The 16,173-nt window shown below is 35.1% G+C and overlaps 1 protein-coding gene across 1 annotated transcript in view; it reads right to left on the reverse strand.

Annotated features, from left to right (window-relative positions):
- Positions 1-16,173, reverse strand: part of Usp7 (Ubiquitin-specific protease 7) — a 747,694-nt gene that overhangs the window by 14,669 nt on the left and 716,852 nt on the right. The window contains exons 31-32 of the mRNA XM_090397965.1: positions 12,643-12,742; positions 1,790-1,929 (exon numbers count right to left, since the gene is read on the reverse strand). Coding sequence (XP_090254091.1) covers positions 1,823-1,929; positions 12,643-12,742 — 207 coding nt within the window. The 3' untranslated portion in view covers positions 1,790-1,822. The remainder of the gene's footprint in view (positions 1-1,789; positions 1,930-12,642; positions 12,743-16,173) is intronic.

The raw sequence follows: 16,173 nt of genomic DNA on the forward strand, positions 1-16,173 counted from the left end.
ACAAAAAAACCCGCAAAAAACTTATGATAATAAACATCTACTCTACCCTTCGCTAACAGCCGACTTAATTCTAAATGGAAATAAAATTGAACAAGTTAAATAATTCAAATATCTGGGTTCCTGGCTAAACGAAAGTTCAGACTGTGAAATAATGGATATAAGATCTGGAACTGAAATTGCAAGACAGTCCTTTATCAACATGAAACCCATTTTATATAACATTGAAATTCGAGTACGAATGATGAAGTGCTATGTATGGTCAAGTTTACTACATGGAGTTGAAACATGGACGTTAAAGGTAAATACAATAAAAAAAAAAAACCACTTGAAAATGTGAAAAAGCCTTTGAAATGTGGATATTCTGAATGATGCTAAAGATCCCATGGACAGAAAAGGTGAAGAATGAAGAGATACTGAGAAGAATAAATAAAAATCGAGACTTAATCAATATCGTGAAAAGAAGAAAAACTGCCTACTTAGGACATCTAATGAGCAACCATAAATATAACATTCTCCATGTAATACTAGAAGGTAAAATCAATGGGAAGAGATTTTATGTGAAAAAGCCTTTGAAATGTGGATATTCTGAATGATGCTAAAGATCCCATGGACAGAAAAGGTGAAGAATGAAGAGACTCTGAGAAGAATAAATAAAAATCGAGACTTAATCAATATCGTGAAAAGAAGAAAAACTGCCTACTTAGGACATCTAATGAGCAACCATAAATATAACATTCTCCATGTAATACTAGAAGGTAAAATCAATGGGAAGAGATTTTATGTGAAAAAGCCTTTGAAATGTGGATATTCCGAATGATGCTAAAGATCCCATGGACAGAAAAGGTGAAGGATGAAGAGATACTGAAAAGAATAAATAAAAATCGAGAATTAATCAACATCGTGAAAAGAAGAAAAACTTCCTACTTAGGACATCTAATGAGAAACCATAAATAACATTCTCCATGTAATACTAGAAGGTAAAATCAATGGGAAGAGAAAACCTGGAAGAAGAAAACTATCACGCTAAACAATATGAACAACTAGACTAAACTGAACACAGAGCTCTTAATGAGAGTCACTAAAGACAGAAGTAAATTTGCAAAGGTGGTAGCTGAACTCCATTAGGAAATAGCACGTAAAGAAGTAGAACATATCCTATATTGTAATTTCTTTAAATCATACGTTACCTGATAAAATTTTTGCAAAAAAAAGTGACATACTTCCCTAGAGTATGTAGAAAAGAAAGCACTCCCTGCCTTCTCCTCCACCATTCTAAAAATCAGTATCATTGTAACAATGAATAATAATAATGCTTTATTATTTTATTTAGATAAACTCCTTCACTAGACTTATGAAACTTTATCATGCCACACCAGTTACAATAAGCAAAATGGTCATAGACTAGGCAACGTAATTCATCCATCATCTAGATATTTATAAATATCTATGCCCACAGCACATCATTGAGTGATGATGTTATAGTCAGCCAAACATTTACCTATACTGGTAAAGGAAGAATCTTTTTTATTTCCTGGAATAGCCATTGACAGATGAAACTATTCATCAAGCAGGCAATGAACATATGTAAGCTAATGCAGCCAAAATAAAAGTTCAAAATATAATACTACATTGATAAATGACTAATTTTAGAAATTATTAATTTAGTAAGAAATATGCTAAACCATAACCACATGTAGTGATGCTGATATTTTGTAGAAGTGTAAAAGTAATTTGCATATCTTGATAAAATACATTCCAGGTGACTCACAAAAAAAGTCAAGTAAATTACCTTACAGTATCCTAGAGAGGTATATCGCCACTGTCAATTGTGAATTTTGATAGCCTTTTCCAGGTAATTATAACGAGATCGTTTAGGAGCCTTGTTTATATGTTCTAGCCCAAGCCACGGCCTTGGCTGCATTGTTCCACCTGCAAATTCAATTTAAACAACCACCACCATGTATTGTCATTGCAAAAAAACATCTATTACCAAAAAATTAAAAATAAAATATCTTCGTTGAGTGCAGTGGGTCAATGAATAACTTCCACTGTAATTTTCATAGATTTACAAATTTTTCTTTAAGAAATAATTAAATTAAATTATTAAGTAAGTTCAGTTAATTAGGCCACATACCTTGCCAATGGCATTCTCACTGATAACCAATGAAAATACAGAAAATCTTAAATGTAATGTTAACTTTTAATATGAAGTCATAAAAAATTGCTTTTGAAAATTTGTTTAAATAAATCAACTGGTGTTTGCATCCAGTGATGTATATATAAATACATAAATTTCTTTTATTATTTTGAAATCAGCTGTTTTTCAAGTGGGTTGCCCTTGCAAATTATTTTCAAGAGCAACCCACTTTAATCTTGTGCGAAAATTTCAAATATGTTGGGTAATAAAATCTTTTGAAATAATTTTACTTATAATAAATAAGTTTAATAAAAGTTTCACTCATAATCACTGAATAATCAGAATAATTATTATATTAAATTTAACTTAAGGGAAAACTAAATAATTGGCAGGTAATCTCCAAGATTCTTATCAAACCTGTAAAGATAGCAGAAAACTGACAGAGGACTTCAGATCTAATGTCCAATCTGGCTTCATTCACTATCCATTTGTATATTAAATTAAGTAGATTGGGTTGGTATATTTAGACTTAGCTGACCAAATTTTATACAGTATTAGCTTAAATTACAAATAAAAGTTATTCATTATACAGCATTTTGACATGTTCAAAATTGAAAATGACATGAACAATTTGCGTATGATCAATGGCAACAGAAATGGCTCCACGTGCTTGATCTGTGCTCTTTTTTGAAGTGGGTTGCCCTTGATCTGTGATCAAGGGCAACCCACTTAAAAAAAAACTGATTTCAAAAAATATAAGGGGAATTTATTTATATGTACATCATCAGGTGCATAAACCAGTTGATTTTTTTAACATAAACTTTCAAAAAAGCATTTTTTTAATATGACTTCATATAATTTAACATTAAATTTATAATTTTCTGTATCATTAAGACAATTCATAATTTTACAAATAAAACTACTGAAAAACTGAAACAAGCATGCCATATATATTGAATAGTTTGTAAAAATATGCTTATCTGATGTTGAAGGAGCATGAGGGACCATAGGCACAAATAAGTCTCATTGTCCATTTGTCCAGTTCCCCATTCTGATATTTGCTCACATAACTCTACTTGAGACTGCTTGCCATTCAAGAAGATTAGCCTCGTATTTAGTGTTGAATACTATGGCTACTCCTTCTTTTCCATGATTGTCATTGCCTGAATATAACATTTTGTATTTACTGCTTAGAAAGATCTCACCAGTTTTTGTCTTTTTTGTTTCAGTCACCCCTATTATGTCGATCTGGTACTTATCTAATTCCTCAGCTAGCTCCATTTCTTTGCCATTCAGGCTTCTAATGTTGATAGTGCCGATTTTAAACTCTCGTGATGTTGAGTTGGGGTGTGCTTTTAGATTTGTTCCAGTAGCTGACTTTTTGCTATTCGCCCTGGTTCCCTAGCGAAAACAACAGGGGCCTTCATGTTGGAGGCTTTATGGATTTTTTACAACACTCAAAAAGAATTAAAATAGCATTTAATACTTCCTATATTTCGTTCTAGTCACTAGGACATCTATGGGGATTACAAAAACAATTAACATAACATGCACACAACAAATCTTACAATACTAAGCCCAACCACGTGGGTCCATTAAGCCTCCAACATGATGTCCTTACAGCACTTACGCCTCTACACACAAACAGGGGGGCCTTGTTTAACCGGGCGATGCCCCAGTTGACATGAAATTTTGTCATGTTGTACCATCATTTTGTATACTGGTTTAAGCCAATAAAAATACAGTTTGGTTGGCTAAAGCCCAAATTGCCAGCCCATCCTCATTCGTTCAGTATCCTGGTAGATACCCAACAGGGTGCACCAAGAGAAGGTGAGAATTGGACATTAGGTCAGAAGCCCTGGTTGGTTCTCCGCATTCCTTTAAATTCTATGAGGAGGTCTCCTCTCAGTTATACTTGAGTTTTAAATGGGCTGCTAGAATGCAAGTAGACAAAGAAAGAAAAGTTTGTGTATTATGAAGTAAAAGACAAGGCATGCTCTAACTGCTATTCATCATCTATATGGATTACATTATGAAATTAAATCTCACATTAACATCAGAATATTCAGTTCAGCTCTTTACTCTCTGCAGATGATATATACTCCTAAATAGATTGTGTACACATGTGAGAGTACCTGAACTCAATAACTGCTGTAATAAATGTGTGTAAAAATCAGTCATAAACAAAAATCAAACTATGAAAACAGACAGGAATACTGAAGACATCAACAGCATTCTGAACTTACTATAATAACTCTTTAGAGTTATGGGGGGGGGGGAGGGGTTGAAAAATTCTGATAAACACTTGGAACAAAAATGATATTAAAGCATCTAATATAACCATAAGAAAGAACATATCTTAAACCTTTTAAAGCCAACGTTTCATCAAATTATAATAATTTCTTCTTTTTCTTTTAGGATATATAAGACATGTCAGAGGTTTTGAAGAAATTTGAGAATTACAAGAACTTTTCAGCACATCCTCGTATAATTCCTTTTAGTACATCAACATCACATACTGCAACCAAAATGTTTAAATAAAAAGTGAATTATATCACAGAAGAGGAAGTGTGAGGTTTCTTATTGTTCAATATTAAATGTTGACAGCAGGTGATAGTAGAAGCAGCCATCATCATCATTAAATTCTTGATATGTACCCTTAGATGAAGGATAATACTATATCATAAGTTTTACATCACTACTAAATTCCTCCTATTGACAATTTTCCTCTAAATGAATCTATTTTCTATCAGAATACCAGTACTGTCAAATATGATATATCAGTCTTCTAATGCACTTCTAAATGGATTAATCCATCTAGATCTTGTTCTTCATCAGTCTTTTTCCCCTGTCATCCTGAAGGTCAAAAAAATTTTTTTTTTGCTAACTTTCCTCTGTCATTTGATTTAAGTGACCATACCAGCTAGGGTTAGCACTGCTCAACAAACAATGTCAGCATCCTTGTTTCTACCTATTTTCATAGTCTGTCCTTATGGCTGATTTTCATAAGAAAATTGTTATACCACTTATTCAATTTAATAATGAAAGACTTTTACTGGATTTATATAGGAGTACATCATATGGATAACATAAAGAGCTTGTTTAAGTTAAGGGATATATTACATCCCATATAGTTTCTTAGCCGAATAAGAAACTCAAAGAGTCTCATGCCGAATATAGTAAAAACTATATATAAAGTTCGGCGATTCCAAGCGTAAGCAAATACCTGGATACTGCAGCACTGATCCCAAAAGGTAGTGCAAGCTGGGGCAACTCGTGGTAGAGGTGGAGCGAGCTCCGATCACTATTCTTGATATTTGCCCATAATGTGAACTTAGCTCCTAGGAACTGTATTTTTGTTCACATTATGAGAGAAGGTCACTACCCAGACCGGTTTCGACCTTTATTGAGGTCTCATCAGTGAGTAGCCAGACCTAGTTAATATCAAGTTTGTAGCGAACAGAACTTGTACCCATACCACGAGTTGCCCCAGCTTGCACTACCCTTTGGGATCAGTGCTGCAGTATCCAGGTATTTGCTTACGCTTGGAATCGCCAAACTTTATATATAGTTTTTACTATATTCGGCATGAAACTCTTTGAGTTTCTTATTCGGCTAAGAAACTATATGAGATGTACTATATCCCTTAACTTAAACAAGTTATATGTCGCCGAATTGAAGCCTTTGGCTCTTCACATATCTAATAATTTATTAGAGCACCTCACGGCAATACTCGTAGTAGGGGTACAAGTTCTGTTCGCTACAAACTTGATATTAACTAGGTCTGGCTACTCACTGATGAGACCTCATTAAAGGTCGAAACTGGTCTGGGTAGTGACCTTCTCTCATAATGTGAACAAAAATACAGTTCCTAGGAGCTAAGTTCAGATTATGGGCAAATATCAAGAATAGTGATCGGAGCTCGCTCCACCTCTACCACGAGTTGCCCCAGCTTGCACTACCCTTTGGGATCAGTGCTGCAGTATCCAGGTATTTGCTTACGCTTGGAATCGCCGAACTTTATATATAGTTTTTACTATATTCGGCATGAAACTCTTTGAGTTTCTTATTCGGCTAAGAAACTATATGGGATGTAATATATCCCTTAACTTAAACAAGTTATATGTCGCCGAATTGAAGCCTTTGGCTCTTCACATATCTAATAACATAAAGAGCTGATTCTCAGAACAGACTATGAAATTTATCTCTACTTAAAGACAATCACAAACATCCATCTAACGGTGGTATTCAAACTCAGAGCTTGTTTGGATGTAGAACAGGTATGCTAACAACTCTGCCAACCAGGTCTGTAATTTGTCCATCAATGATATAAGAAATGATTTAAGAAAAAAATAGTCAATGTTTGCTGATGATAATGCAAAGCTAAGAAGAGTGATAATCAATGAAGATGATATAGAGATTCTGTAGGATGATTTAGCAGACTGGCAGTATTGACAAATTATAGTACTGCAAGTTTAGTGTGGCAAATTATTAAGTGCTGGTGAAAATTGACTACAGGAAACTGATTATGCTAGAGGTTTGTATGTGGAAAGGGAGTTAAATTTAAAGGATATATTTCAAAGGTGGCCAAACTGCACATCAGATTACCTGGAGCCTGAAGTACACTGACAAGCAGGGATAGGGTGGTTATTATTCCTGTTTAAAAGTCTACCAAGTGATCCAGATGTGGTGTTATTATGCCATGTCTGTGGGTCACAAAGACTAGTTGATAGGTGAAGTAAATAGGACAGAAGAGAAATACAATTTATTTAAAGGTTTTATATTATTGACACAAAAGATTTTTCAATGCCTAGAAGGAAGGCATAGAAGGAGTAAATGCTCCAGGAAAGAGTGGTTAGTAATGTTGTTACAAGTTTTTTTTGCTTGGTAGGTGATTAATGGTAGAATGTCCATGCAGTTAGCTTAGTGGCTATGTGCTTTGCAACCACATGCCTGGGGAAGGAGTGTTCTAGGTCCGATTCCTGTCGATGACATGAGGAGCTTAAGGATCTTTCTCTGTCATAGCCAAGTTAGCCGGTCTTGGGCATGGACAGCAGGCCCCCCAGTTTATCTGGGGATTTTCATCCCAGAAACAGGTAAACCAGCCCTGTGAACACACAGGCTACAGTCATAGGATATAGTACTTAATCCCTCATTAGGAGAGGTCAACCAGTCCTAAGGGGTGGTCGAGGAATGGGGGGAGGACCCTACACGAATAAAATAAAAATGGGTAGAATGAGTTGCATGGGAGGGGAGAGGCTGTAAGTTTCACTGGTGAGTTCAAGGTGAAACATGAAGGGTACAGTGCAAATAATGGTTAGTACAAGCATCTTATGATTAGTCTGTCTCCATAGAGATGATACAGAAAAAATAAGAATAAAATGTCAAAATGGAAAATCGGACATTGTAGGCACAAATAAGTATCATTTGTGCCTACAATCTTAAAAAAGTTCTGCTAAGGGAGAATTAAAGGAACTTATGAGATTTCTATGAATATGTTGAAATTCTTGAAAGTTCTGGTATAAGGTCTATATAATACAAATAATAAAAAAAAATAAAGTTCTGTTTTCTCTAGTAGTTCTGTACACTCATTGGTATACTTCTTTGGGAGAGAATGCTAGAACTTAAGATTTAAAAAACTATTAGTTGTGATATTCTATACTAGTTTTGCAAACCCTTTGATACACATCTTTGACAGAAAGTTGGCTGAAAAAAAAAAACAGTTCAGCAATGGATGCATGATGGCATATCTACTTAGCTGGAATTAACACATTAAAAAAAAAATGCGTATGATATAAAACAGGTTTCCAAAAAGTAAAATTAAAGTGAAGTTTTTTCTTGAGGATGTTTAATAATAGGAAGATGAAATTATACATCAAGAAATAAGTGAAAATGCACTACTTTTACCACAAAGTCTCCCAATTTGCTGATGCACTTATCCTAATGATAGATCAGTTTATCAATACCAGTACTGAAGAAGTCTATTCCCACACCTGGTAACCAACATTGCACTGCCTGAGAAACTACGTCATTCATTGTGAAATGCCTTTTGGAAGGATGTTTCTTGAGGAGGCCGAACACACAAGTCAGAAAGTGTTAAGTCTGCACCTTTTCACTAGGGGAGGTATGTGCCAGAGTTCCCCCACCCCAAAAAAAAAAAAAACACCATTGACCACTCATGAGTGGTGTGCACAGTATGTGGAATAGTGCTGTTGTGCACCAAAATCATGCTACTTGCCAGGAGTGCTGGTCATTTGTGTCGAATGTTGGCTTTCACTTTGTCCCACAAGTGGAAGTTCCTCTGTTTGGCATCAAAAGAATGCTTGGTAATCCCAGAACATCGTGGCCATGACTTCTTGGACAGTAGGAACAGTTTTGACTTTTTTGCCCACACGAGATTGTGGATGTTTTCATTCATGGAGTCATGTTTACTCTCCAGGGTAAAGTGATGAACTCCCATTTTATCTCCTGTGACTAGGTGTGAGAGGAAATCCTCGTCTTTGTTGCTGAATTGCAACAGAATCTCCATGCATGTTGCTTTCTGACAATCGTCAGGGCAGCGGGAGCACACAGCTTTCGAAAGCCAAGGACATTGTGAATAATTTTGTATACAGAGGACTTACTGAAGTTCACCACTTGTGCAATTTCATGCAGTTTCTCCTGCCGGTCTTCAAGATCTTTAGCAAGACCCTGTCTTCTGAAGTATATAATATAAAACAAAAGGCTATAATATAAACAAGAAGTTTATATTATAGCCTTTTGTGGGTGGAATCAACATAAATAAAAAGAGTGAGAATTACTACAATGCAGTATAAGTATATGACCAAATAGTGTATGGAGTATTATATATTTGACATGGTTACTGAGTTCTGGAGCCTTGCCATTCTTCTGCAGGATAATGTTTTTCCCATATCTTGGGGGTGAGTGATACAATGGATAGATGAGTCTTTTTCTATTTGATTTTATATTTACTTTCCAGCACATAGCTAAGATTGACCTGCAATACTATTTAGTAGTCTATTGTGGTCTTTATTTTCTTCCTGGTGGATTATGGCCATCTGCAGTTTGTTCACATGTAGATTACAGATGATACTTGAGCAAGGAGATAAAGGATGCTAATTTTGAATATTATAAAGTATGTGATTTTTTAAAGCTAAGTTTAGGGTTAGTAATAATGAGGTTTTTAATGGGTTGTAATAATTTGTGATGAAAATGGTTTCTCGTGTTTTTCCCCTTTATTTTTTTAATTTTAAATCTGTAGTAAATACTTCTAATTTCACACTTTTTGAGGATGGGTGGTTGGGTTGAGAAGTGCTTAAATGTCAGCTCAAATATGTTCATTTTCTGTAAACAATTAATACCCACATGTCACATGGTTGTCTGGTAATTAAAGTTTAACAGAGTCTGTTTAATCCATTTGTAAGGTGAACTTTAATCTTGGATGTTCATTATTTTGATATAAAAAGAACTTAGATCATAATGACATGACTAGTTCTTGGGGGAGGGGAAGGATGTAGACAAGAACTAAGCATCTGTTGGTTAGACATTTGCATACAGAAACTGGTGAGCAGGAAGGATCGGAAGATCCCGGAACTGTTTGCTTATACATGATTTCTGTAGAAAGAAAATATCAGATCAAAATCTTTCTTTTACAAGCTGAAATGTTTTTTATCTTAGTAAATAATGATGTGACATGACGCTTAGGTGTTAAGTTGTTGATTTTGTTTTAAAATGAGTTTTTATTTTATTTATTTTTTTAAATAGTTTGTGTTTGTAGGAGTATCTCTGTTATTTTGTTCGATTAATAATTCTGTTAAGTGTTGACTGACTACATGTAGAAGTAGGGTTTTAGTTTTATGAATGTCAACCCCATCCCCTCAGTACCTCAACAATATGGCAGCATCAATTGCTTCCTTTCCTAAGATCTGAGTGTCCTTTTCGGCAGAAGCATGGCAGAACTCCAGTCTGCTGTGTATGTATGTGTGAAAAGGGCACCTTAGAATCTAACAGTTCCTCTCCATCACTCTGTACTTTCCTTGTATACAACATAGATACTGCTTCCTATTTCTTTGAAGATATCCATATTAAACAGATGAAATAATGGAAGCCTAAATTCAAAGGCTAAAGCATAAGTCACTGTATAATAAGTTTAGTTTAATCCTTTATCCAAGTGTGAGCAAACAAAGTTTGCACCTGAAAGTATCTTCAGGACTGGGGTAAGGTAGTGCAACACCAGGCAACTCGTTGCAAAGGTGGAGAAAGCCATCATCACTCCTATCTCAGTATCTCCCATAATGCAAAGCACATCTCCTTGCGGATATGTGTAATGCTATGCATTAAGGCAAGGGCCACTACCCATACCGGTTTCGACCTTTATTGAGGTCTCGTCAGTGGGAGCCTGGACCAGTAGTGGAGATACAAAGGCAGAAGCAATGAGAGGTCATCCTAATCTATAGGTGTTGCCAAAGGGTGTGCAACCTCATTATTACATTACTCCGGATTCAGAGAAAGATGTTGAGAGTTTATTTTTCACTTGGTTTATTCCTGTGAATAAATGTCTAATAATTATTACTATGTCAGAATGCCATTAAAAACTCATAGATGCATCCTGTTCCCATCTTCAGAAATGGAGATATATTTTAGCAAGGAATATGCAAACATTGTCATTCACCCCCCAACTGGCCATGACGTCTATAGACATCCAGATAAATCTGGATACAATATTGTTACACCGTTGAATAACATGTATAAGAAGTGCAATTTGGTCTCACTATTTCATCCACCACACTGGTAGGCAGGTTAAGAAAGGAGTAGGAATTGAGCAAAATTCACAATACAGAGTGAATTTTGCTCAAGGACGGATTGCTGTATAAAACAACTCAAATTCTCAGGGAAGAGTGTACATTCTATGGGGCTTTATTGTGACCATCAGTATATTAGTGTTCTCATTAGCATGAATGCCAATATCTTTATGTTTCGGGAAAGGATGACCTCAATTCATTCAGTTTTATAGAATATAAATATTTTTTGCTGCAGTAAGTCACTACTACACCATAAACAATATCTCACTGCTGGTCTGAAGACTATTAAAAATAAAAATAAAAAAAAAACTGAAGGCTACAATATCATAATCTCATTTTTAGTGGAACCTGTGGCATAGTAATTAAATAATAAAGTAACACGTAAAACTATTTGAAACAATTCGAAGATACTATGTTCTCATCCATCTCTTTGGTACCGTTATGTCGATGATGTTTTTGCTGTTTGGCCACACACTGAAGATGAACTTTCCACTTTTCTACAACGGATAAATAACCTTCACCCACGCATCCAATTCACTATGGAAAAAGAAAACTCTGGTACTTTACCATTTTTGGACATCCTTCTTACTAGAACGTCTTCTGGTACCTTATCTACAAGCGTCTTTCGAAAACCCACTTTTACTGGCAGATACATTCACAAAAAGTCTATGCACCACGTCTCAAAAATTTGGCATTCTTAAATCTCTAATTCATAGAGCAAATAAAGTTTGCTCTTCCCCAATAATCTTACAACAAGAACTTTCCATCATTAAAAAGTTAATGGAATCAAATGATTACAATTCCAATCAAATCCAACAGATACTTGACTCTTATGTTCCAACACCTACAGTTTCTTCAACAATCTGCAGAGTTCTTATTCCGTACATTCCAGGAATCTCAGAACCTATAGGTAGAATTCTGAAAAAGTATCAACTGATTCCAACATAATATTCCTATCAACAAAATTTCTTCTTTATTACCTTCCACAAAGGATAAACTGTCTTCTCTATCTTTAGCTGGCATTTACCAAATACCTTGCGAATGCGATGTCTCTTAATTTGGACAGACTGGCCGTTCTTTGGGAAAAAGAACATCAATATTATATTGATTATAACAAACCTCTGAAGTCTGGTCTGGCACAGCACAGTATTGACTCTACTCATAGTGTCCATTGGGATAAAGCAGTTCTTCTCCATAGATGCAGATTTAAATATGAACGCTTATTCAAAGAAAGTTGTGAAACTATCTTACACTGACTGAATTTAAATAGAAATGACTGTATGTCTCTCTCAAAGATCTGGGAGACTTTTATCTTATGTAAAAAACTATTTATCTTAATAGATTAAATTTGTTATTTCTATTATTTCCTAGCACACGGTAACAGTTGTATTTTAATGGGTGATCCACTGAACGTTTGCCTGTATTCCATTCCTATTACTGTTACAGACACTAAAGATGTACTATTATTTTTAGTACGAAATATCTGTCTTTTTACTAATTAAAGATTTCACTGTGGTTTTTACGTGTTACTTTATTATTTAATCATAATCTCAATTATGGCAATCACCTTTGCATGACAGTATACTGGTGGAAGAAGTACAAGGACTGAAGCTATAATCCCTTATAATCATAGAACTATAATAGTGAAATAATATTAGATATTAAATAACTCTGTGGAAAAGAGAAGTATATTTTCCAACTTACCTTGTTGAGGATGAGGTAAAAAATCTTGGAGATTCACCTGATATTCAGTTTCTTCATTTATATACTGTGGCCTTCCCATTACAATTATGGCAAATTTATACTATGAAAAGATATACCAAGAAAACATTAACAACTGAGAACAAAAAACAAATTCAGTGATGAGCAAGAAATATATCTGCACTTATGCTCTACTTGTAAGAAAGCAATTGTATATGCATTATATACATTGTATATGCATTAAATGTATATGCATAAAAGTACATACATAAAAGTATATGCATTAAATTCATGCTGTTGTAATAAAATAACAAATGATCACGTGGTTAAGATTATTTAACCAACACCAATATTTATATTATTGGGGAAAAAAAAAGCCAATCAATTTTTATCTGGGTAGTTGAGACTGGTAAACAGATAAAAAACGATTGTACCATTTTTTTTCTTTCTGTTCAAAAAATTCCAAATAGAAGATACTTCAGCTTAAAATAGGTAGACTACAAGATATAAGTAAAAAAAAAATAATAGATTGCATGTAATTCAAATGAGGAATAGTCAAACTACCAAGTTTATGAATATCATTACCAATTTAAGGAACTCATGGGATGAACAACATGCACAATACAGTCAAAATATTATGACAACTTCACTAGGCAGCATTCATATCATAGTGAAAGTCAGTATATAGGATATCAGAGGAATGTGACATGGGCAAGGGACATAATCTGATAGATTTCAAACAAACAAAGAAAAAAAAAAAAGCAAGATTGTAAGACACTGGTTGAAGAGTGGCAGTATCGATGAAACCACCAATATTGTAGGCTATCTGTGGAATGCTATAGTTAAGGTATTCCAAGGGTGGAAGGATACCAGACAGAATAGCTACCACCAAGCCAACAGTGGGCACCCATGCTTCACTGGTACTTGTAGTGAATGCAGGTTATCCTGCCTTATTCAAGTCCATAAACAAGAAAAAAGTTATGCCTGATATGGAATTCACTAGGTATGAATGATCCAACATAATTTCGAAATGGCTCTGATACAGGTGATCAATCAAGGTATCCATGCATAGGCCAATTTATCAATTAATACATTTACGGTATGCACCTGCGAGATAACACTGAACTAGTGAGGACAGAAAAACAGTTACCTTTTGGGATGAACGATATTTCCAGCTATGTTGTATGGATGACAGGTTGAGTTTTAGGCAAAAAGCTATACAGAGAGAGGAGTCATGTTACGGTATGGGGTGAGGATTTTCTGTCAAGGAAAATGGGAATTTTTTCCTTAGAACCCTGATATCCATAGACTGTGACATGAATGCTATGAAGTACCTAGCAAATGTGACTGAAAACAGTGAACCCCCACACAATGATATTTCCAGATGGAATAGATGTGTTCCAAAATAAGATAATGCATCCTACCACATTAATGTTTGAGAGAGTGGTCTGCTGAACCTGAATCCTACAGAACATCTTGATTATGTGGATTGATATACCAGAGTTTGAATCTTCTATCTGAAACACCTGCAGGCATATGGGAAGCAATTCTAACAACATGGTACAAAGGATGGGTGGGAGGCTATGAATTATTAGGGTGGTGGTGATAATATTTTGAGTGGACACTGTATATCCTCTCCTACTAAACCTAAAACAACCTGTTCACTGGGGTGGCTTGTTTTCACAAAGCTCTGGGAACTCTAGCACATAAAACTAGTTTTTATGTTTTTATCAAAGAAATGTGACAAAACTAGACCTTCTGGTAGAAGATGATTCCACCTTACATATCGGATGCATGTAGTGGCTCAAGTTACATTGGGCATACAGAGCAGGACCTCTGGAATTTACTTCCTTTCCAATTATATATTGCAGACATATCCTTTAAGGGTATTTAATGAGACCCATGGCATTTTAAAGGTACTGTAGTCAAGTAGTTATACATTAGAAGACTTTCTATCTAGCTGATGCATAATTTTGCCACCAGTTATTCTGACAGATTAAGCCTAGAAGACTATAGTGCAGTGTGTGCGTGTGTTTGTACATGGTGGTGAAAATAAGTCATTTGAAGGTAATTTTTAAATCCAGGAAACTGGGTGCATCAATAAGGTTAGACGTTGGATGTTATTCATAACATATTTTAACGGTATTACAACATGAAACAAACTAAATTATAAAAAGATGTTTATTAACTGGTTTACATTTCACTAGTTTTCAAACTAGAATCTTCAGACAAAACATGTTACAGTCTACATGTGACAATGAGCAAGTGAAACAATTCAAATTGTAATGGACAGAGTAGCAATTTAGCACTCTTTAATGTTGTAAAAAAGTATTAGAATTGTGTAGGAGGTTGATCTTAGATTTGGGAGACTTATAAAATCAACTTCTACCCAACTGTATAGATGCACATGACTGGTGAAACAATCAATGAGGCATGTTACAATTTCAGATACAAATGATTCAAAATTTAGAGGAGTTTCAACCACAAGGTTTGAACTATTTGAATATAAACTTTCAATGAACAGAGTTAAAAGCACATGGATTGAAAGTGATTGTGCCATCAACCATATGTGATCCTAACAGTCAGTTGTACATACCAAGAGATGTATTTTGATAAAAAGGTTAACCAAATTTTTTTAAAAAAGATGCAACATATCCCTGGGGCTAGGTATATGTTGCATAAGCAAAGATGGCAGAAACAAAGCCCAATGAAAACAGTGTCTTCCAGACATAGCTAACACAGCTGTAGACTATATCACAGACACCAAAGTAAAAAGACCTTTTTAAAAAAGGACCTGTGGCATTTGCACACCACGGCGCTTGGCTGCATGAAAGAAGACTTGATTTCAAGTCTAGTTTGCGACTAGAGTAAAATTTTCTAAGCCTTTTTTCGACCGGTTCCTGAGTTAGTCGATCTCTGGCATGGGCAAGCGGGTTTATTCTCCAGGAAACTTTGGTTTTTTTTTTGTCCTGTAAACTCTAGAAAATCGACCATAGAACCCACGCTATTTCAGACATTAAATATATTGTGTTAGGGTCAGGGACCACGAGATGGCGGCACTTGTTGAGCCATTCTCTTCACTGCGTGCCACTTAATTAGTAAGAGTCTTGGGCCAGCTATCACTGATTGGGTACCAGTGGAGATTGAACGTCAATTCAGTCTCCAAAGTTAGATAGGGCTAAAACGGCCCCGCCTTTATTACAGGAATAAAAAAGCATTAGCAGATTTTTTTTTCTCTATGCGATGTTTGTTGCCAATGATCACATGCTCACCACATAAAAATCAATCAATTGGTATATAAACTTCTCATGAATTTTAACTAGCTTTTCTTCTGCTCACTGTACCTCCCTCCAGTAAAATGTTCCTGAACTTACAAAAATGCACTGAAAACTTGGAGCAGTGCCGCTGCTATTGATGAAACTTTCTTCTGCAAAATCAAATCAACTGAAGCCAGACTAGATCCACAATCAGCGATTTTATAAAAAATCATCAGCTGCAGATACCAGCCAGCTCCATAGCCTCACCTCAACACAT

The sequence above is a fragment of the Typopeltis vanoorti genome, chromosome 9 (assembly GCF_054136105.1).
Source record: "Typopeltis vanoorti isolate ZY-2024b chromosome 9, IOZ_Tvanoo_1.0, whole genome shotgun sequence".
Classification (NCBI taxonomy): Eukaryota; Metazoa; Arthropoda; class Arachnida; order Uropygi; family Thelyphonidae; genus Typopeltis; species Typopeltis vanoorti.